This window comes from Chaetodon trifascialis, chromosome 4 (genome assembly GCF_039877785.1).
Source record: "Chaetodon trifascialis isolate fChaTrf1 chromosome 4, fChaTrf1.hap1, whole genome shotgun sequence".
NCBI lineage: Eukaryota > Metazoa > Chordata > Actinopteri > Chaetodontiformes > Chaetodontidae > Chaetodon > Chaetodon trifascialis.
The window spans coordinates 24,391,717-24,415,364 of NC_092059.1; the positions used below are offsets into that span (position 1 = coordinate 24,391,717).

The following is a 23,648-nucleotide window of genomic DNA, read 5'->3' on the forward strand; positions in this document are numbered from 1 at the left end:
ATAAAACTGAGAGCTGCCCGGGCTTGTATTTAGAACATATTTTGTTCCTTTCCACACACTTTACGCACTGTACTTTTAAGAGTAGGTACCCACTTTGTTTGCATTGTGCACGCACACAAGGATGCACAGCATGATACACTGCCAGTGGATGAACACTATTCTGCCAAGAAATGTCGGAGTGTGCCAACAAAAGCAAGGAAGAAGAAGGCTGGCGGGCAAAGGAGGATGTAAACTGTATAGGTTTTAGGTCCAGCTCATATTCTGAGCATTAAATTCCACATGCTTCACCTGACCAGTCGTTCACAATATGGCAGCCTACTCCATTTCTATTTGCCAACTACATGGAACAATTACACACCAAATAATCCAAAAATAAGTGCTAAAGAAACAGTTTTCTAGCAGGGATCTGCCTGTAAACCCTGCAGCCTGTCTGTCAGTCTGTCTGTCTGTCTGTCTGTCTGCCTGCCTGCCTGCCTGCCTGCCTGCCTGCCTGTCTGTCTGTCTGCCTGCCTGCCTGCCTGCCTGTCTGCCTGCCTGCCTGCCTGCCTGTCTGTCTGTCTGCCTGCCTGCCTGCCTGCCTGCCTGCCTGCCTGCCTGCCTGCCTGCCTGCCTGCCTGTCTGCCTGCCTGCCTGCCTGCCTGCCTGCCTGTCTGTCTGCCTGTCTGTCTGTCTGTCTGTCTGTCTGTCTGCCTGTCTGCCTGCCTGCCTGTCTGCCTGTCTGTCTGTCTGTCTGTCTGTCTGTCTGTCTGTCTGTCTGTCTGTCTGTCTGAGGCCCTAAAGATGATCTGAAGGCTCAGACTGCAGCTGTCAGGGTAGGTGGCTCATCTCCATGCTGTTTACTGAAAATGGAATGTAATGTGTGGGATTTAGTGGAGATTATGTGGTGTCATTCATTGCATGGTGCACATTGTCTACATCCATTTGTATTAGTTGTGGTCGTTCAGAGGCCTGGCTCAAAGTTTCATTAGTTTCAGCTGACAGTTTTGGTGCCATGTCACCTAAATGCTGTTGCCAATGAAACAGTCCCGTGGTGGACAACAGAGACATACTGTGTGAAAAGGTTACCCCAGGTAGAGGAGGGGGAGGAGGAGGGGAAGGAGAAGGAGAAGGCAGGTCAGTTTTGTTAATGGGGCCTCTGTTTTCCTCTGAGACTGAGGGTCAGATTGGGAGGCTCAGCCTGTCACAACAAGATAGATGCCGGCTGATGTTTTGGGGGATTTGGAATTCAGAGTTTGCTGCCCCGCTCTGCTTTGCTGTTAGCTAGCCCCTGTGCAAGAAAAGGAGGGCAGGTCAGCGGTGACACAAGAGGAAGAGCGATCGGTTTTGTAGATGGAGTTCTAGTCCTGTTCAGAGTTCAGAGTTTACTGCTGTGCTGTCAGTTCCTCCCCATGCACTACTGAGGGCAGAAGAAAAGCCATATTTGGCTAATCAGATGAAGATGAAATAATATCCTAGGGGGAAATTAGGATGGAGAATAGGCTGTAGATAAGATGGAGACAGAGTGCTGGAGATAATTGAGCTAATTAGAACAACTGAACAAGCATGTAGGAAATAGATATATCAAAATATGGCATCTTAAATTCAGGATGCGTTCAATTGATCAAGATTTCTGTGGATTGTTACACTTTCCACTGTCCAAGCAGGTATAATTTTAGATCAACATTGTTTTCTCCTGAGGAGCAACCTCCTTTGGCAGAGTGAAGGACTGCTGTCTCTTGGAGGCGAAGGTCTTCGGACAGCAGAGGATGTTAATTAGTTGGGAAAATAACTGGAAGGCTATTCAGTACCGAAAACAATTGCAGCTCTAAAGGATTCTAGCTCAGGTCTAATTAAGTTTAGGCAGCTGAGACTAAGTCTAGGCAAAGATGAAATGATTAGAGATACCGGCACTGAAAAATGAAAATCAGATTGTCCTTCGAGGTTTTCTTGAGTGCGAGGGCACGTGGGGAGGGTTCTTCACGAGTCAAAAACAATATTCATTCTTTTAGCTTCTCTCTGTGTACAGACAGCCATGAATGTTACATCTGATCCTCCATAAAGCTGAAAGTGAAATTCAGACAGGGCCGACTTTCCACACAGAAAATGACTAAAAGCAGACACACGGCGGTGATGTGAAAGGCAGCACGTCAGTCAGATGAATCAGAAAGTTCCTCCATTTATACCGCGCTGCGTACAGTCCCTCATCAGCCTGAGACAGACCCCCGCCAGAGCCCACCCACTTTAATCATTCATGTTATAATGAACCCAGGTGAAAAATTGATGAGCGGCTCTACCTCTTGGTGTGCGTGTGTGTGGGCGTGTGTGCGTGCTTTCCTCCTTTCAAACCCCAGACATGGTTGGCCTCAGTAATACACACACACATCAAGACACACATGCATATCTTAATGTAGGCGAATGAGGAGCTGTAATTTAATACATCAGTGATAATGACCCTGTCTGGCCTGAGGATTAGTGTGTTTGCATCTTCACATGAGTGTGTTTCAGGTCACTCAGCCCGACACGCGTCCTGTCCTCCCGGCGTCTCGCTCTGATGCAGCCTTGCTGCGATCCGTTGCCCTGGAACATCATTACACTCTGCCTTTGTGGACAACATGCAGGGCTCAATCAATTTACTGTTTCAAGGAGACAAAAAAACGAGGTGATGCTTTCATTACAAAATTTTAATTAATACTGCAATAATCCAATTAGAACGAGCTGCAATAGTCAGATTGAAAATTCTATTTGTTTTTGCAGTTTCTGTTTTTTTTATGACTTCAGGGACAGAATCGCAGTTTTCTCTCCACGTTTTTGTTCTTCAGAAAGTTGATCTGTCCTCACCACAAGAGGTCCTGTTTACTTTTAATCTGCTTTAGACATCTTACACAAGGAAACAGAATATATTTTTCTCTTTGTTCCTGTTGTTTCTTTTAAAGACTTTGACTTCCAAGGAGCAACGAAATCTCAACTCAAGGTGCACTTGGTCTGGAGCTTGTGACGTCACAGTTGCCATGGAGCTGCAGGAAGTTCAAACTCGTGTCAGTTTATAGATTATAAGTTGACAGTTCATTCTTGAGCTCGGAAACACCACTTACTCGCTTTTTCTATGTCATGAGCCTTATCGGCTGATTGAGATCGATGTTTGATGATTGATAACCTAAAGGCTCCAGAACTTTGCCTGTGATGAAGGACTCAAATCAGTCACAAAGTTTGAACCAAACTTAAAAAGCTGGGTATTTGTTCAGAAACACTTATCTCCACGCTACATATCACCGAGGAGAAGGAAAAGCCACAGTGTGTGTCTTTGTTGTGAGCAGGGCTCAGTGTGTGTGCTGCGTCTCCGTGACAGAAGTGGGTTACCCTCAGCTAAGAACAAAGCTAAGAATTTGGCACTTTGATCGGTGATGCCGAAGCCGAGCCGAGCTAATTACAACCTCACGCTGGCTGCTTGGCAGAGTTGAGCCAAAGTCACAGAGGCGCTCCCTGAGAGCGCTGAGACCTGATTTGGCCAATTAAAAGTTGTAAATCATGAAAAATGGAGCCATAATTATATCATGATTCTTATTAAACGAGAGGATGTCTGTGACAAATGGCTCAGCAGTGAAAAAGTGACATTACGGGCGAGCAAACGTTTGTAATGAAGGTGTGAGAAGCTGATGTGTTGATGCAGGAGTATGAAACAACAGGGTTTATAACGACTATAAAAGCAACCTGTGCATAATGAAACACTAGAGATACAGAGTATGAAGGAACATTGAGTTTGTTTTACAGTGGAAGTTCCTGTGGATCAAATCCATTTAAATCTTCAGAGATATTAGTGCACTTGCAGGGTTGGCTTGTCTTAAGGTCACATGGGAAGGGTCACATGGGAAACCAGTCTCCTGGATGAAAGTCCTGTGTCGGACCCACTCAGCCACCACAACCTCATCTCAATGGGGACTTTTACTACATGAGCTGGTGCTGGGTGTAAATAGAAATCCACAATAATACTCAGCACCTGTATGTAACTGCAGTGTTACGATGATACTTACATTAAATACTTTTAGCTTTGTCAAAAGTACTTAATGTTGTTACAACCAAGCTAGTTTTGTTTCTTAACCTGCTGCGTTCACTGTCACTGGAGTTTGTCTGGACTGCTCTGAAGACAAGGCTTCTTCTGACTCACAGGTCTGTAGACTAAACCTTAATTAAACTGTAGGATGAACCAGAATTTTCCTTGCAGGGATTTTCTACTTTCGTTAGTGTTGCAGAAGATTGCGTTATGATTTCAGTTGATTCAGCCTGGCCGCCCGCTGCTGGTGCATGAGTGGGAGTGAGAGCTCTCTGCTTAAGTTTGTTGACCACATTGTTTTGTGCCAAATAAATGTCTCTTTTTTAACTGCTCTGTGTTTCTTCTCACTGTCTTTCCTGCCTCTCCTGCAGGGGGTGGAAGAGACAGATTACATACAGACAAAGAACTGAAATTTAACGACAAATCACCTGAAAGTGGAGAGGGGATTAAATTTGGGATTGCACACTGGAACTTGTCTTCCCAGCTCTGCCTCTGTAACAGCATGAACGCTCTGTATCTGTATTGTTTCTAATCTGTCTGCTGTTTGAATAATGCTGTTAATTCACTGAAGCTTCTGAAGAAAGAAAGAAGAAAACCCTCATTTTACTGTTAATGAACAATAATTATTACAGATGGAGTCCTTCAGGCGTGTTTGTAATTGAAAAAACAACACACACACACACACACACACACACACACACACACACACACACACACACACACACGTACAGTAATCTGCGAACGTCACATGGTCCTCCAGAACATAACAGGCTGCAGGAGAGGTAATTAAGGTGTTTAAGATACCTCTTCTCCGAGTTAGAACTCAGTTCAAGCTGCACACACAGAGATGAGTGTCATCATGAAGTCATTTCCAAAAACCCACTTGGAAATCATAGAAAAAGACTCCAAAATTTTCATAAGAATCCTCAGATTTTCATTGTTTCTTCAGCATCAAAGTAATCCAGTGATACTTGTCTAGTTGCAAACAGGAACTGCTGACAGCTAATTTGGCTTCATTTTAACGTTGTTAATTTGTTAAAATGGAGATAAATGCAATTGGAAAAAAATCTGTTTGTCTCTTGGTTCTGCACGGTGTCAGACATTGAAAATGTCAGTGTACTAATATACACTAGACACTGTTTTGGCAGTCCTTATGCGAGAACTTCAACTTTTACTGCGCGTACTGGAAATGATCAGAGTCATGCTATGACTGCAGTAAAGTCACGAGTATTGACTAACGTCATTCAATTTCATTCAGCATGTTTTGAACACTTTATTTCTTGTTTTGTGAACTGTCATCAGACATGTAGTTTTTATTAGTGGCGAGCTGCTGCTCTGGTTGTTGTTGGGGTGCCAGTGTGCCTGACTTTGACTGCTAGGGGACGCGGGGACACGCCCTGTCATCGGGTTAAAGCTTCATTTTGTTCACAGTGATTGCTCAGTTTAAAATCTGAAATACACGCTGCACTGTTTGATTTAGAACTGTCTTCACTGAAATATTACCCCTGCTGAAGTTGCACTGCCAGGTGATTTCACAATTACTTCTCTAATTTTAATGCTTCAGTAAGCAAGCTTTGCAGAACAGAATCCACCTGTTTCATCAGCCTGAGTCACAGTGGGGCTGCAGCGCAGAGGACTGTCCCGTCTCCTCTAATTGGGAGGACATAGATTAACTGTTCGCCCAAATCAAATTCTCAGCTGTGAGGTGCCGACGCTGCTGGGAAATCTCAGCCCAGGCAGTGGCAAATCGAACAGAGTATCTGCTAAACATCAGTGAATGAGCGCTCTGTCAGGAGGAAACAGGACTCAATCACATCCGATCTTCAGTGTGCGGGTATTTAAATAACATCATCTCCAGAGAGAAGCAGCAGTGGCTTTATTTATGATCAGCAGGCACGGTGACAGACTGAGCTTTGCTGGTCACTTTAAATTCAAATGAGAGACAGAGAGAGCAGAAAGAAAGTAATTACAAAAGAGCACAGTTCAAAGGAGTAAAGTTGACAGTATGAATAAAATTGAAATTTACAACTTCTCTGAAGCAATTTGGCTTGATTGTGGCCAAATAAAAGCGCCTGGCCGTCGGCCTGTGATGACCGCAGTGTGCACAGGGCTGACGTCACAGCTCGCCACACAGTCTCGCTCAACTGTTTGGAACAACATCATGTGAATGTATGTTTCACATGTAGCCTCAGCAGCAGTTTGCACATACCCTGCTTATTTCCAGTCTGCAGTCCATTATTGATGCTGCGGGCGCCGCCTGTGTGAGCCATTGTTTTGCCTGGGGCATGAGGCGCTGGATGCATCCCAAGCCGCTGCGCTTCAACTTCAGCTGGACTTTGACCTTGTTCATTGGTAACCTTTCAAATTCTCAACCAATGAGGTGACAGCTGTCCATGATTTAACCTAAATGGACTGCAAGCTCGCTCTTTATTTCCATAAGAAGATGATAATCAAAGCTTTCTTTACCGTCAGCTTCTTTCATCTTGCATCTTCAGCCTGTAGTGCCTGCTGTGTTAAACTGAAGCACTTAATTCTCACATGGTCTTCAACAGCCTAGTCGTGTGCATTTACACAGCTTCTACCACCACCGATGGCATGTTGTCAGACTTTAAATCAGTTCCCTGAAAGCAAAATGTAAAAACTTTGTGACTGTTCATTTTTTCACATAACCTCAACATCCCCAGTTAGACCCTGGCCAGGGACCGTTGTTGCATGTCATTCCTCTCTCTTCAGTTTCATCTCTACCGTTACTGTCAAATGAAGGCAAAATGCCAAAAATCATCAGCCTAAAAAAAAAAAACCTGGTACCATAAACATGTGTCAGTCATGGTCTTCCTCCTGTATTTGCAGCTGTAACCTGGAAACAGTGTCGCTCATGTTGTCTTTGGTTTTAGATTTCACTGGTTGTATACTTCCAGCATCATTTCCTCCACTGTAACTCACTTTGCTGGGGATGAACTGACCTCCAGTCAGTGTGCCTCCGCTGCCGTTTGCACACAGCACTTTATTTGACAGCCTTTGAGGAATGGCCAAATTTGCATTCTTTTAGAGTATACAGGAACCGTAAGAGCAAAGAGTTTCAGAGCTGGCTCAGGGACAGTCCAGCAGAGAAATGGTCATAAATAGTGATGAAAAATCACATCTGTGTGTAAATGAGCCAGACTGAGACACCTGGGCTCATTTCCAAACAGCAGGTTTCACCTTTTCGGCAGCATGAGTTTCTGGAAGACAGGTTGAGAGAGAAGCTGCAAAACATTAAATGTTTTGAATTATACATACACTTTCCTCAGACCATTGTCAGGCCCGCTGCACAAATCCTCCTTTCTGATGTCCTTCACAAAGCCCTCCAAGGGGCGTACTGCATTACAAAGTCCATCCATTACCTCTCCATTAGGGCTTGAAGTGGGAGGAATATGTGACCTTTCTGTATGGTGGGATCAATAAGGATGTTGTATAGCCCGTGCAATGTGTCACTATCGATCCAGAGATCGCTGGATGACCTTGATGTACAGTCGGTACATCCTGAATGACCTTGGCTGAATGTTGAACAAAGGCTTAAGGCATGTAAATGAAGTGCCTTTGTATCACAGTAACAAATAGGCAGAAGGTATTGACATAGAGTTTATCCTGTCCTGTCATTGACAAAACAAGACATGGCAGCTGAATAGTTGATCAAGTTTCACCACAGTAGACAAGAAGAAGTCAAACCAATTCTAACTACAGTAATGCATGCAAGATGCCAACTCGTATTACAAGCAATGCTGATCACTAGCTTGCAGCTAGCTAGCTAGCTCATAATTCATCTTGGGTCTACACTAATGCCATCCGTTGCATTTTAAATACAGCACTTATCCCATGGTCATATAAACATCAGTACTGTGACACAAGGTGCAGCTGCACTGAGGTCAGTGCACAGCGCTCCTGAAACAAAGCTCAACTCTTCCTGCACACTGATGCATCTTGTTTTTAACTCAGTGTTGTTTTCGTCTAAATGCTCACCGATGCTGCAGCATGACCAAGAGTCCACAGCGGAGTACACAAAATTCATTTCACCCCAATCTTAAATGCATTCAAGCTCATACCTGCACAGACACAATCTACTGTATAGTTTGTTGTTCCTTATTAAGATCCTCTGTGATTTCACTTTGCACTTCTCTGCTGCAGTAATTGATTTGTGATTTGATGACGCCTATGAATACGTGCCCGCATGCTCAAAAGTAAACACACCTCTCTCTCCGCTGCGCTCATATCTCTCTCTGTCTCCTTGAAGTTGCTCTGAATGCCCTCTGTATCATGTTGATTCATTCAGTGATATTGGATCACATTTCCTGTGGCCTCTGGCTAATGTGCTCCTGCAGATATTTTGATTGGCTGAGGAAGTAAAATGCTTTTGTGTGCAAAGAAAAGTCAAGGTTACTGATTTTGACTTCCCAACTGATTCCAAAGGGCGATATTTTCTCTCCATTTATCCTGCCTGTACCTTTCAGATGTGTGTAATCAGAGCCAGGCTGCACTGCTACGCATTAAGTCCTCTCACTGTCCTCTTGTAGAAGACATGCATCAGCAGCATTGTTGTGTCTAAGCAGATAATCTGCATCTTTGGAGGTGAAATGATCTGAAATTTGATACTTCTATGTCTCATTAAATGCCTTCCGAGAAACATTTCTCTCTCAGAGGTAAGATCTTACGTCTTATGTGGATTGACAGCCACCTGAGCTCCCTGTGTATGTTTTGCTTTTCCTGCATTTTGGTCCATTTCTGCTTTGTTTTCATTAGTGTTATTACTATTTATGTGCATGTGTTTTGTTTTATTTTTCCGTGTACGTGCATACAGTGTTGCTGCATTGCCATCTGGCCTTCATATGTTGAATGCATTCCTCGTGAAATACCTTTGAATCATGCTGTGATGATGCAACATCAGTTTGTTTTGTGCAAAGCTGCAGAGCGACACGGGAGGAACGCGACATGGTCACTTGAAGGAATACTCCACCGGGCTGGAGAGGTGAAAATGATTAGACTGCTCCTTTGTGGAGGACAGTTTGTGGATTCACAGCAGTATAAGTGGTGATAATTCCAAATGAGACCAAAAGTGACAAGAAATACAAACAGAGTAACCAATCAACAGCTCTCCTGCATTTTCAGTGGAGTATTCCTTTCACTTCCCTTCAAGAGTCATTGCATCTCATTCTTAAAGCCAACATCTAAAGTGTATTGTGTAGAGCTTGAAGGGTCTGCTGCTTTGCAACATGTGCTGTTAAAAGCACATCTTCTCTTGGTTCCTGCTGTCTGTTCACCTATCTGTCTTTCTCCTGTCATCTCTTTTCTCCCAGTTGATCAAAGCATGTTTGAGAACTCCATTGCCCAGCAGCAGAGTCCTCAGACCTCCAGGCCGGGCCAGGCCTCGGCCCGACGCTCCCCAGCATCGGCTAATCCTAACCTGGGGTCCAGCTCCGTCGACTCTCCTTCCTCCGGAGGCCAGCAGAGGCTTAAAAATGCCATTAATCTGGGCAAAGCTGTCGGCGCGAAGGTAAGCACAGCACAGGCATTAAGTCCTGCAGGTTCACACATCGTGTATTTCTTTATCTCTTCAGAGTTGGGTTGTAGAGTCAGTTTCATCACTTCATTGCTGCATCAGTGCAGCTGAATGTCTTTTGACTTAAAAAGTGCTTTTCATTCTCTTTGCATCTCCTTCCTCTTCCTGTCCTGCTTTCTTTCTTTCTTTCTTTCTTTCTTTCTTTCTTTCTTTCTTTCTTTCTTTCTTTCTTTCTTTCTTTCTTTCAGGTCAATGACTTGTTAAGAAGAAAAGAGCCCAGCCACCTCGGGGACATTGGGGTCACTGAGGTCAACAAGAACGTTGGTGCCGTGTGGAGCTGTATGGACCAATTCAACCAGACCACTGCAAATAGGTACACACATACACACACAGCAATTTTCCTTAATATTTGTGTGGTGAGGAAAGTACTTAATTATAATCATAGTCATGCATTTCACCCTTTCAAATAAATTTGCAGACTCGTGTTTCAAAGGTTGGTGGTTTAAGCCCACTCACTGACTTTGACCTCTCTGATTAAATGGGTGCTTTTGTCAATGCTTTTGTACTGTATATGTTCATTTTTAGAAAGAATATGTGAAAATCACAACATTTTCCAAGGCCACACATTCAATTTAATGATAACACCAGTTAAAGACATGATATTATTCTATGAAATTACCATCCAGAGAGATGTGTATTAGAGTAAATTATGTTCTTGGTCAGAAACGGTGAACGATTTCAGATTTCTCCTGTGAGATGTGGTTTTAAATTACCATCAAGGGTCCCTCTGAGACGCCTGGAAGTTAATAAGGCAGAACTTTCCAGCTTCTTGTGTATTCTTTACCTGCTTCCATACACACACTCGTGCTTTCCAGCCAGGTCGTTTCCGTGTGTCTGTATTTGGGATTTGTTCCAGGAAAATTGATCTGTTGTCTGTCCAAATGAAGATCAGTCAAGCAGAAGTCATTTTTCAGCAGCTCTGCCCCCATTTGTCTCCTTTTTCTGGACTGTGAATAGATTTAGCTTCATTTACAATCGATGATGTGCAAAGATTTTGCCAGACCCCCGACTCATCTGAACAGGTGGAGCCAAGAGTTTTATTCATCTAATAACTGGCCGCCTGCCCATTATTGAAACCTGGATTTGTGGTCAAAGGTCAAAGTCACTGTGAGCTCAAGTCCGTCCAATTCAGTGCAATATCTCAGGAACACCTGGAGAATTTCATTACATCTGGCACAACTGTTCACTGAACTCAGTTAGATGAAGTGATTAGACTTTGGTGTTCAAAGAAGGTCATTTTGACCTCACATAGCAGGTTTTTGGAAATAACTCATGTATTCATATGCTAATTAGGACAAATGTCGTTTTCTTAACGGTCCCTCTGGAAGTGAAAGTGAAATTCATTATTTTATTTATTATTCCACTATTTGGATAGTTAATGCCATTATCTACAGACTAGGGTGTAAAGATGAACCCATACGCTTCAGGAAACTGATCAGAAAGTACTGATACCACACTATTCAAATACTTTGTTTCAAGTAGAAGTACAGCATTGAAAAGCTTACCTCAGTGAAAGTGTGGAAGTATAAGCAGGGAAATGTAAAAGTCCTCAGTGTAGAAAAATGTCCGCTGTGACTGTTAGACTATCATATATCCTATCATTAGATTATTGTGACTTATGCTTTCATGTAAAAGCAGCGTTTCACTGTTTGAGGTGAACTAGTGATTACTTTACTTTTGGGTTCACCAGCTGATTATTTTCTCCATTCACTTTTTCATTGTTTGGTTTGTAAAAATATTGAAAATAGTGAGAAGAGCCCAAAGCGTAGAAGTAGAAGGTGACCTGTAAAGACAAATACCTCAAATCTGTACTAAAGTACAGTACTTGGGTAGATGTACTTGGATGATAAGAAGTTGTCCGTACTCGTTGACTTGTCTTCCATCGTCCCCGTGAGCTCTGCTCGCACCGGTAATAATAAGTTCTTCCTTATCACCATGGGATGTAGTAACCATGGTAATTTTCTGTCCTTGTGGGGAACAGCTTGAGAAATTACTATGTCTTTGTAAACACTTCAAGTGCACAATGAAGAGCCGCTCTCCACCCTCCTCCACACACATATGCTCCATTTACAGCAACAAGCCCAAACTGTTAGACATCCTGCCAGATTTGATGCTATTGCACCTACAGTATGTAATTAGAAACGGCTACAGCTCAGGCTGACAACAGTTTCTAATGTCTGGTTTGATTCAACCAATCAGCTTTCGGCTTAAATTTTACAAAGTTAACAGTGGTTGTGTCGCCGGCAGAGGTTTCTGTGCTGTGTCATACTTGCGTGCATACACTGTGTATGTGTTTCTAAATGTGTTTAGGCGTGTCTGGAGGAGAATAACTCTAGCTTTACAGACCCTGATGCACTCAGATTTGGCCGCTGGAGTCACTGCAGTTACTTTTGACATTCAGAGCACGCTCAATGTACTCATGATTTGCTCATACCTAATGCATGTCATCTACATTTATCTGCTCACGTCAAACATGTCATCCAATATGAGTCGCTGTCATAACGCATCCAGAATAAACAGTAAGTATTTTGGGAAACACACATAATTGCTTTCTTGTAAGGAGTAATATGGCATCTCAATATCACTCTCATGTCCGTAGCTAGCAGGTAACCCCTGTTTCCAGTCTTTATGCTCAGCTAAGCTAACCGTCCTCTGGCTTCAGCTCAATGTTTAACATACAAACGTGAGAGTGGTATCAATGTGCACATCACGCCGTGCGACAAAGTCGATTTCACAGAGAGCAGCAAACTCACAACTGTTCAAAGTGAACACTTTACTCGACTCTCCATACTGAACATACAAGCTCGCAGCGTTTGAAGGCAGCATGTGTAGCAGTATCTTTCAAGCTGCCATGTCTCTCACCCTCCCCTCCTTTCTCCATCACTCCCCACCCTCCCTTTTCTCCTCTCTTCCAGTCACATCTCCCTCGACTCCTTCCCTCGGCTCGACCCGCCGCCCCCGTCTGGGAAGAAGCGGCTCCCTCGGGCGCTGAAGACCACCCAGGACATGATGATCTCATCTGACCCTGTGGTCTCCTCTCCGGACACTGCTGACTCTTCCTCCTTCCTCTCTTCTCCTGACAAGGCTCCCCTCATTGCCAAGGAGGAGCTGAGGAGCAGCGAGGATCAGCAGCAGCAGGGCGAGAAGCAGGAGGAGGCGGCAGAGGAGATCGCATTGCCGCTGGACCCAGAGGAGAGCAAAGTCGCTGCTGATGGGGAGACGACAGGAGGCAACGGCAAAGTTGACGGAGTGATAGGAGGAGAAGAAGATGGCGTGGAAAACAGGAGCACTAAAGGAGGCGAGGAGGAGAATCAGCCCCAGCTTCAGCTCTCTGTACCAGACCTCATCAACAAAGATCCGCCACAGCTGGAGCCCAGAGCGAAGCCCTGCGACGTCTGGCAGAAGGTGTCAGGGCCAGACTCCCGGCTGGCCTCCACCCCCTGCTCGGGGAAAACTCCCTGCCGCATTAGCCTCGGCGAGGAGGTCCTGCTGGGGAATGGCACCCCCTGCAGTAAAGGTGGAGTGAGTCCTGAAGACTCAGAGCCCCACCCAGACCTGCTGTCGTTTGAGTAAGGAGCAGAGCCAGGTTCAGTATGTCTCAAAAAGTCTCTCTCTTAATTTCGACTCCAGAGGCTCATGAGTTAATTCAGACTGCAGTAAGTACTGCGGATCAAATATTCACTGCCACTTTGAAATACAGAACTCGCCCTGCTGCAGGGTTTGCTTGAGGAAAAGGGAAAAAGTGCTTCCAGGGCTGGATCTGATGCTTTTGAACTTTTTAGCAACTTTTTAGTTGAGTTTTGAGATCATGGTGATTTCAGTCAACATGGCCGATCTAATGTCAGTCAGACACTGCCAGCCTCTTCCTAATCATACGAACACTAAGCTGACCAGCACAGGATGGTGGTGAGGTGAAATGGGCTGGAGGTGAGGAATTCATTCTGATGCAGAGAGTTAGAATTTCAACATGACAACACATTAAAGCACAGAATGTTAGCACCGCATACTGACATGTTTTAGCTCTTACAACATCATGTCTGCCTTTGGAATGCAATAATACCAGATAGTGTAATAACAAATGTAATTAATGTCATGCGATATCCCTTTAAATGGGCTGAAAATGTAAAAATCCTGTTAAAGAATTACTGGCGATTGTAAAAACAACTTCATAGCGGTAACAGTTTCCTGAAAAAGTAAAACATCATTACTTTACTTCTTTTCAAAAGTAAGGCTTGAACTGTTGTTTATCAGTGTTAACTTCATATATTATCAAGCTATTCGTTTCAAGAAGGCTTTTCTGACATTTTTACAACCATTTAAAGGGACTTTTGTCTCATGATGCTCATACTGTAAGTCCATGTTATGCAAAAGCTGCTATGATGAAACCAATCACAACCTGCAACTTAAATGAGTTTTACAGCAATATCATTTACACTCAGTATCACTAGAATAAGGACGTTTTAGCAGAATCTCCATCAGTGTAATTGCATTTCCTGCTTGGTTGAGGACTGGATGCAGACTGAGGAGGAGACAAAGGAACGGAGAGGAATGAGGCTGAATGAATGTGGATGTGTTAGAGATGGAGAGGTTTGGGGGAGAGTTCACGTTCAGTTCAGCTGATACAAAATGCGGAGCAGCACTTTCTGCCAGAGTTTGACCAGGACTGGAAGCCTTTTGACCCTCAGCTTCATCCATATGAAATTATTTCTGACCCATCTTTGGTCCAGTAGGAGTTTTAGAAGTTGTCCCCTCCTACACTGGCCAGGAATATTGACCAGAATCCAAAAGAGAATGTGGGATCTTACGATCATTTATGAAAAGATGATATAAACAGTGAAAAATTCAGCCGTAAACCAAATTATAGTTATGTTTTTAGTACTTTTTTTGCAGAAACAGCAGTTATTTTGCCTCTGCAAACCATTTTTGTTGTCACTTTTTGTTGCTGGAAGCATAATCTGAACAGTCTCCACCGGAAGACCCAATTCAGAGTGAGACAGTGTCCTCTGGCAGCGAGAGACATAGTGCTGGGACAGAAAGTCCCCATGAAAAACAGGTAATACCTCATATTAATTCTGAAACAGTGTTGGTGAAGCTCAACCTTTTCGCCCCAGATGCTGTGATTTAATTTATTTTTATTGGCCCAGTGCTCCAGTGAAAATTGCCTCACCTTTAATGAACAAAAACCAGCAGAGAAGACATTGAGCAGTTTATGGGTCCATCTCTGGTCTGCTGGAAGAATGGTTTCCAGGTTGCCTGGCTACTGGCAGAAATTGTCTTGTGAACTGGCTGAACTGAAAAGATTTTACCCCACAAACACCTGACAGAGCTGAGGTGGACGGACGGATAAGTGGACGGACGAGCGGCATGTGGAGGGCGGGCTGGTGAAAAGTAGTTTTTGAGCAAAGAGAGACGAGATAATGAGCTGTCAACAGAAAGAGATGAAAGAGGTGTATTTTATTCTAGCAGATCATTAAGTGACAGACCAAAGACACACATTAGCGGCTCAGTCAGACAGGTTGTTTTTGTCATATTGTGTGATCGCTCTGAGAGTTTGTCTCCAGTGAATTTTTGATTTTTGTGAGCAATAATTCATACGAAAGATACTTTTCTCCTTTATTTCCTCTTCATCTACTAATGAAAACGTGAAGACCAAAGTCAAAGCAGTAGAAACGCTTCATAGCAACCCAGCTTTTCTGACTGACCAATGAGGGACTGACTCAGGGTCAGCTGGTTAAAGGTAAAACAGCAAATATCCTGCTGTGGGATCATGAGATGTTCAGTGAGTCTGTGTCAGCCTCATCTGTGTCTCTGTAAGAGATGAATCAAGCTGCAGTGCAAGTGTGTTTTTTCTGTCACTCTTATCTGAGCTCCTGTACATAGACGTGTGCAGCTGGATTAAGATTCACTCTGCACACACATGGAAATCAGAGCATACAGATTCCAGATCCCGACCCTAGAAACGACCCTTGTGTCTGTGAGGTCCTGAAGGGCCCGCTGTAAGTGGCTGCTGTGTCCCTACAGGGATTTCCTGAAGCTGGAAAAATAGCAAAGAATTCCCAGAAGACGAGACGAGACGGACACAGAGCTGGAGCTGTAGCTGTGGTCAGGTCGTGCCCAGCAGAATGAGAGGAATGTGGAGCTGGACGCTGTTAGAGAGAGGAAGCTTTGTCCCTCTCAGAGTGTCTCTTACATTTTTAAAGTGTCCTGAAAGATCCCCATTTATTTTAAAACTGTAACAGAATAGCTGATTCGCCCACAAGCCAAAGCAAATTACAAAAAATAATCTACCCAATTAGTTTTATCTGCCAATCCACAGAACTCTGAGGAGGCTTTTTATTGTTTTTTTATCTTCAGCTTAAAGTCCTCGATAAAACCTGTGTACCGTCAGGGCTGTGGCTCGTTCAGAGCACAGGGACATGGTTTGTAGAGACTCGTGCTGCTGCTGCTGAGTTTGAGCGGCGCAAAGTTATCTCCACTGTATTGATGTGGCAGACACGAGACAGCATGTAAAGGGGAAAGTGTTTTGATGTTTGGGTGAACTGACCATTTAAGATTAAGGGACAAGTGTAGGAAAGAGTGGGGAAATATCCTGCAACAATCACAGTTAAAGAAAAAGTTATTTCCTTTGGCAGAATATTTTGTGTTTCTCTAGAACAGATGTTTCATGGCCTTAAAGCTGTCGCACCTTGCCATCTGTCTGCCTCTGAATCTGAAGTACGGCGTCTTTAAAAGCGACACTGAGGTTTGATCAAAACCAGACACAAACGATCGGACTGACAGCTCGTGTTCATGAGGTAAAAGCAGGATGATGATTGGTTGCTCAGAGAGCGTCACAGTGTCTCAATGCCGTTGTGTCTTTTCTTTTAACAAAATGTGTGAGAAAAGGAGCTAAATGCATTTTAAGACCTTCGGATCAGCTCAATCCTGTCACCTTGCTCCCATTAAAACCACTAAAGCAGATTTCTGGTGTATTTTCTGATGAAGGAACATTTTATGAAAACATTCTATCACTTAAAATATCTGTGAATATGCAAATTGGTTGTTGCTCTAACAAATGAAGGAAGGTGATCTGTTTTGATATTCAGCCGTAGAATCTAGTCATCTGTGTTATTTAGCAGCCGCAGAATTTGCTTAAAGAAAAAAATGATCGTTCTTTTTATTTTTATGTTGTTCAATCTTGTTTTGTTTTTGCTAGTTGACATAATTTCAGCAATGATGATGAATGAAGGAAGCTAAGTGCTGCTTATTTTTTGAAAAACATGTCATAAATGGAGCGTGCAGGCAAACCTTGGACCTGGGGCTCCTTTTATCAATTATATCTGAAAATTGTTGCAAATGAAATGAAATCTTTTTGTATGTAATTAAGTGTGCTACGAAAATCAAAACGAATGATTTTGCCTTTTTTCCTAATGTATCTTTTTTTAAAGTGGGGATGCAGTAACTCCTGTAATGACTGTAATCTTTTTTAAAAATCTGGAAATAGACCTAATCATGACCCTCTTGTTTTGTTGTGTGTGACTTCTTTCTCTCGTCATTTATTCTGGGCACATCCTGTCTTTTATGTCTTTCCTTCGTCTCAGTCCTGCGTCGATGGCAGCCGGCCTCCCACTCAGCCCTGCCAGCAAACTTCCTGTTTTGACGGAGCTGATGTCCCACTCAGTCTTAGCAGTTTTTTCCTGCGAATCTGTGTCAGTCTTCAGCAGAGACAGGCCTTGTGTGTCCTTCTCTGTTTGGTAGATTGTGTGTTTTTAGAGACGGCGGTGGCAGGAATTCAGGAGACGACGCAGCTCTGATGTTTAATTCATCTTTGTTTGTCCTAATTCGTGGAAATCGTGGTCTTCCTCTTGGCGTCTCTGTGTGTCGCCGGCCTCGTGTTTGCTGCTGTGTTGAGATGTTGAGATGAGTCGAAGCCTGTCAGGAATACGACGGAGGACGACTCCAAGAATGGAGATGACTGCGGGATGAGGCGGCTTATTTGCCGAACTTCCACATCAGCGGTGTAAACAGCCAATCAGCTCAGACACACAGGTCATGTCACTGTTTAATAATTTAAGCATGATGCATTTATTCATGCTCTACAAAGGAATCTAGGCCTCCATGCATAATGAATCCTCAAGTGTTGGGACAGTTAGCAGGCTGGATGAAATACACACAGCCTAACATCGTTTAAACAACTTTCTTCATTGCATGTCCAAATATGAGTTTCTTGGCTAATTTGTGTGAAAGACGTAAACATCTCATTGAAAATTTGAAAAGTTTTGCAGCAAATGCCATCAGGGTTAATCCCCTAAGCCTCACCAAACAGTTTCAAAGCAAGAAACTAAAGCTCAGTCCCCCAAAACCCGACAGAACCACATACGAGGAGTGAATTCTTTGGCAACACTTTGGTGTAAAAGTGAATTAAATTATTAGAGTGGAGCAGAAGCTTAAAGGGATACTCAAGCAGTTTAGTAGACTTTTGGTGTGAAAGTCTGAGAGACTTTCAAGAGGCAGATAAAAAAGAAAGAAGGTCTAAGTCAAAGCAGCAGAAGGCAGGATGTCCTAACTTTTAGTGCCTTGTGTGGGTCAAGCTCCAGAAACACTGGTTCCTTCAGTTCACATAATGTTGCTCAGTAGCATCTTTGAAAGTAAAGTAAATGTCTTTCCGACTCCAGACCCAAACCAAGACAAAACTGATGACATCATTGTGTAGTACTAATCATGACACGCAATCTGAACTTCATGTGTAAAATCTGTGAGTTCATCTTTAAGCCAGAGAAGGGGCCCCTCGGCCTTATTATCCTGACTTTTCATATTTCTGCGCTTCTTAAATTTTCACTTTTCATCAGTGCATTCTGCTCCTGTATGATGCATTGCTTGTGTTCTGCTCAGTTCAACAAACCCTTAAAGTGTAACTGCACCCAGTCTAATAGTGTGAGACCATCATTGCACAGAATAAAGCCATTATATCTAATGGACAGTGTGACTGAGAGAGTCTCTGGCAGCTCTGTTCAGCCTTAACAGTACACACTGTCTGTTATTTGTTTTTGTTTTTTTTCTAGCCAACATTAAATTGATTTTAACGTTGACCCCAAATACGAGCCCAAATATGACCTCCACAGCCTGGGTCCATCATGATTCAGCACTGATGGGAGTCAAAAGTGACAATTTTATGTTAGAGAAGAAGAACAGCAGCAAAGTAAATGTCTGAATATCTGTTCTTTGATCGTAACAGAACTCAGGAAAAAGATCAAAAGCAGGACCAGACTTCCAGGCTATAGAATGTTTCCATTGCTTACATTCAGATGTTGTTTAGTTAGCTGCTCTGTAGAATCACATGCTGCACTTCTACACACAAGCTCAGCGAAGAATTGGCTCTTGTTTGCTTTGAAACACCTTGAACTTGAAGCTGCACCGCATCCCAGCTGGGCGTAGTCCTGACTGCACCCAGCTTTAATGTGGAGTGCAGTCAGAGGTCCTGAAACTGTCAACCCACAGACATCAGCGCGGCAGCGTCTTCCCTCCAAACGACGATCCAGTGTGGAGTTTCTCTTCAAAGGCACAGAAACACTCGGACTGGTCCTGGATGATTTCTTTGTGAGGTGTGAGCACATTCTTATGTTCCACGATGTAGTTATTTTTCTCACAGTGTTATTTGTACCCAGCAGAGACAACCTGAAAGGAGAAAGTGAATAATGAGATGTTCTTTGTGATTGAAAAAGATAGGGCCCCCACACCAAGTGTGAGGTCGTTCCTGAGGCTGTAATATCTGTGCAATGTATATTTAATCCATTCTATTATTCTATGAGGCAGCCTGCAGTAACACAGGCTGCTGGCTGCCTCTCCTCGTGCTTCTCACCACCCAGACACGGCGACAAATTAATAAAGTCCGCTCACCGAGCTGGATCACCATGATCCGCCGGATGAAGAGTGAACGTCGAGCTGATGGAAGGGTGGGAACAGCAGTGTCATGATTACAAACACTTCCTTTTACTAAAACCATCCATACATGCCAGACATGTGAGCTGTGCATGTGAACGACGGGAAATATAGATAAGGAAGTCAACGATATAACTTCCTGTGACCTCCCTGTACACAGACCTTCCTCAGTGTAATCTGATGGCGTCCCTCCTCTACTCCTCTGGACTGGATTGCACCATGCTCGTATCACTAACTTCATGTGGAAAGTCTTTCCTAAGATCTGACCAAACCAGTTTTACTTATTTGGGTTGCTGGCTGACAATGAGAAACTACCATTGTTAGCATTACATTTTGTAATTTGATTGTTTGTTTTTGTTTTTTGTTTTTTTTTTACACAATACTTTAGTTTATATCATTATTAAGTAACATTTTGATCAATGATTGACAAGATTAATGTCAGATAAAACCCCTCTTTTACTGTTCAGTCCAAACCTGTCAAATATTAGCCAGCTAGCATTAGCGCTAATTCTGTCACTTAACTCGTTCTGTTAGCTACGTAATCTGCAGCGATCTACAGCAGTTGGTCTGTTCTGATCCAGTGATCCAGTGTAATATTTAGTCACTTGAGGTGTGTGGGGATTTTTGCAAAAAGTAATTTAGAGTCCATCCATCCATCCATCCATCCATCCATCCATCCATCCATCCATCCATCCATCCAGAGCCTATCCCAGCTGTCACTGGGCGAGAGGCGGGGTACACTCTGGACCGGTCGCCAGTCGATCACAGGGCACAAACAAACAACCATTCACGCTCACACTCACACCTAGGGGCAATTTTAAGTCACCAATTAACCTAATGAGCATGTTTTTGGTCTGTGGGAGGAAGCCGGAGTGCCCGGAGAGAACCCACACATGCACAGGAAGAACATGCAAACTTCACACAGAAAGGCCCGACCCGGGGATCAAACCGGCGACCTTCTTGCTGTGAGGCACGCGCACACTGGACCACCGTGCCGCCTAATTTAGAGTCTTGCTACTTTATTGTTATTAAAAGAGCATTTTGATTACAGTAGTATCAGGTCAGCTATGCTTATATCACTGCTCAACATCAGTCATATATTAGCAAGCTAACGTTAGCCATAGTGTTAGTAATAGTGACGTAGTTTCATTAGCTATGTCACAGTTACATCTGTCAGTTAAATGCTTGCTAATAATGAACTATTCTCTACATAAGAACCATGTGTCGCAACCTCTGGTGTGTGATGGTTTCATGCTTTACACCAATCAACCTGGTGAGGGCGCTATAAGTCAGATTATATTTGGCCACATGACATGGAAACATGACCAAAGGTTTCCATCCATCCATCCATTTTCTATACCGCCTATCCCTTTCGGGGTTGCTGGAGCCTATCCCAGCTGTCAACAGGCGAGAGGCAGGGTGTACCCTGAACCGGTCACCAGTCGATCGCAGGGCACAAACAAACAACCATTCACACTCACACCTACGGACAATTTAGAGTCACCAATTAACCTAATGAGCATGTTTTTGGTCTGTGGGAGGAAGCCAGAGTGCCTGGAGAGAAGGCTCGACCTGGGAATTGAACTGGCAACCTTTTTGCTGTGAGGCACGCACACTACCTGCTGCGCCACTGTGCAGCCCCACCAAAGGTTTCATTAAACTTAATTATTCTTACACGAGTCCAAAAGGAAGGAACAGAAAAACACCATCTGAAAACAACAACAACAGAGCTAGAGGACAAACGTCATGGATTGATGGAAACAGATAATGTCAGCTTCTCATTGTAAACTTTGATGAATTGTGGGTGTTTGCTGCGTCTAAGTCAGTCTCCTGTCTGAGTTTTCAGTTTTCAAAGACTGCTCTCCACACAAGCACTTGGTCGTCATAGGGTGTAGATTATTTTCTCAATTTGTGGTGCCACCACCACCCAGACCCCCACCATGGTTTGTTATCCTCTCTCTCTCTCATTGGCAGGCAGCTCTCTCGCCCCTCAGGATTCTGCTGGGGAGCATTCGTCACTGCCAGCTGGCAGGACGGAGTTCTTATCAGCTTTATTGATCAGCATGGGGAAAGATTATGGCCTTGTGTGGGTGTGTGCACGCAAGAGAGACAGCCTGAAAGGACTCTGTTGAGTCCATCGAGCGCCACAAAGCTGCGAAACAGCCTCATCCACACAGCAATACCAAAATGTAATCATTAAGGCTGCTGCTGCCAGCCACAGCACAAAACACTTCACAACAAGTGTTCTACCAAAGTTTCAAGAGTTCAAACCTTTATTTCAACTGGGAAATGATGGAGGACAGGCCCGTATTTACAGCGATGTGGAGTGGCAGTTTAAAATGACCCATAAGATACAAAATATTAAAATAAAACAACTATTGTAAAAAAAAAAAAAAGTATAGTATAATAAAAACAATTCAATCAAAAGATAATAGTTCATGATCATGGATTCAATTCACCAAGGAGTACCAAGGTGTTCGTCTTTAGGGTGCTTTGTAAAGAGTTCCAGGAAGTCGGGGCAGAGTAACTAAAAGCAGGTCTTCCAAGGTCAGTGCAAGCTCGAGGGACTTAGCCCGAGTCTGATGTGGTCCAGAGGGCCAAACCAGCACAGATAATAAGAGACTTAAAGATAAACCAATACATATGCCTATCACGTCTCACAGACAGAGGAGGCCACCCAACTTTTTCATTTAAGGTGAAATGATGAGTGCCATAAACATCAGTGCTAATAAACCTAAGAGCAGATGATAAAAGGGAGGCATGCCTATAAATCACATCACCGTCATCTATAATGGACTGTGCTTTATTTCTGTATAAAAACTAGTTCTGTTGATAAGCGTCTCTCTATGACATTTAAATGTGAGTTTGGGAGTTCTGGTAACGACACATGATTGATGGATGGGCTGTGAAAATATTTCTTCCAGCATGTTCAGTCAGTCTAACCTGAAGGGGCTTCGTCCTCTTTGCGGAAGGAAGTTAATGTTTATTGACTTGTGCTGTAATTCAGTGGAACTGCGCCAGTGTAAAAGCCACATTAAGCTGTAAATCAGCGCTTCTCAAAGTTTTCCTGCCGCTGTAAATCAGTTCACTTTGTATCAACCATTAACACAATGAGAGGAAGAGTCGAAACAGCCAAACATGAACTCCACTGTTTGTTCTTTTCCGCACACAGTGAACGCACCTGTCAGCCCCCATAATCACTTCTGACATATTAACAGAAAATACCTGATTTTGATTGGTTGTCAGGAGTTTGTTAAAACAGAACAGCGGCTCTAAATCTGTCTATTACAGGAACATTAAAGTGCTTCATGCTGCCTTGTCAGAAATGGATCTAAGTATGAGTAAATACAAACTTTAAAGACCAGCTTTGATATGAATGCATCCAACCTTGTCCTCCATTGATAAGTGATCTATTGCAACAAATCGTCAGGATATCCACTTCTGTATGATTAATTGCATTAAATTACATTTAATTTAACGTCCATTCAAACAATCACATTTGAAACTTGGTGTCAGGATAAAAAAAAGTTTATATTTTAGGAGACTTTTTTCTTTTTAGTTCAGCTGAAGAAACTTGTAGAGTGACAGTTTGGTGAATCCTTTGCCGGCGTTTCAAATTCAGCACAGTAAAGCTTCTCTGAGGCCCACTGTGCATGTTCTGAAGGCGTCCGTCCCTCTGAAATGAGAAAAAGCAACCGAAGAAAACTAGAATTCAAAGTACCACTGGCATGACATGGACGCCTCCAATGAGCTTATTCCTTTACAGTTATTAATCCAGAGCAAGACCTGAGTCCCCTTTAAATGAGAATTTCAGGGAGGGAAAAAGTAGCTTTGTTTTATTTTTGTGTTGCTGCCTTTGTTTCCCCTTGGCTCAGATCCACAGGACGTGTCACAAGTCCCTTTGGGTTTCCCTTCCTTGCCTTTCTTCTTCCTCTTCCTGCTCCTCTCGTCCTGTTCGTCTGTCTCTCTCTGGGCTGATGACATCTCAGACGGTAATTGCTGCTGTCTCTCACAGCCCAAATGTCTGCTCCTGCCTGACTTTGACTTTCCTTTTTTCTTCACTCATGACTGACCAAAAGACAGAACGTCAGTCTGCAGGAAAAAAGGGTT

The 23,648-nt window shown here is 43.4% G+C and overlaps 1 protein-coding gene across 1 annotated transcript; it reads left to right on the plus strand.

Annotated features, from left to right (window-relative positions):
- The first annotated feature begins 6,867 nt into the window (after window positions 1-6,867).
- LOC139330553 (uncharacterized protein C1orf226-like) lies at window positions 6,868-13,775 on the plus strand. The gene is made up of 4 exons (XM_070961516.1): window positions 6,868-8,703; window positions 9,358-9,554; window positions 9,809-9,933; window positions 12,536-13,775. Exons 1-4 carry the CDS (start codon window positions 8,673-8,675, stop codon window positions 13,191-13,193), a joined length of 1,011 nt encoding a protein of 336 aa, XP_070817617.1. The 5' UTR covers window positions 6,868-8,672; the 3' UTR covers window positions 13,194-13,775.
- The last annotated feature ends 9,873 nt before the right edge of the window (window positions 13,776-23,648 follow it).

What these genes read in the sequence shown, in the direction of transcription:
- LOC139330553 (XM_070961516.1), top strand. Translation starts at nt 8,673, where the DNA reads ATGCCTTCCGAGAAACATTTCTCTCTCAGAG. An exon ending in GAAACATTTCTCTCTCAGAG is followed by an intron (nt 8,704 to 9,357) that starts GTAAGATCTTAC and finishes CTTTTCTCCCAG; the next exon opens with TTGATCAAAGCATGTTTGAG. An exon ending in GCAAAGCTGTCGGCGCGAAG is followed by an intron (nt 9,555 to 9,808) that starts GTAAGCACAGCA and finishes TCTTTCTTTCAG; the next exon opens with GTCAATGACTTGTTAAGAAG.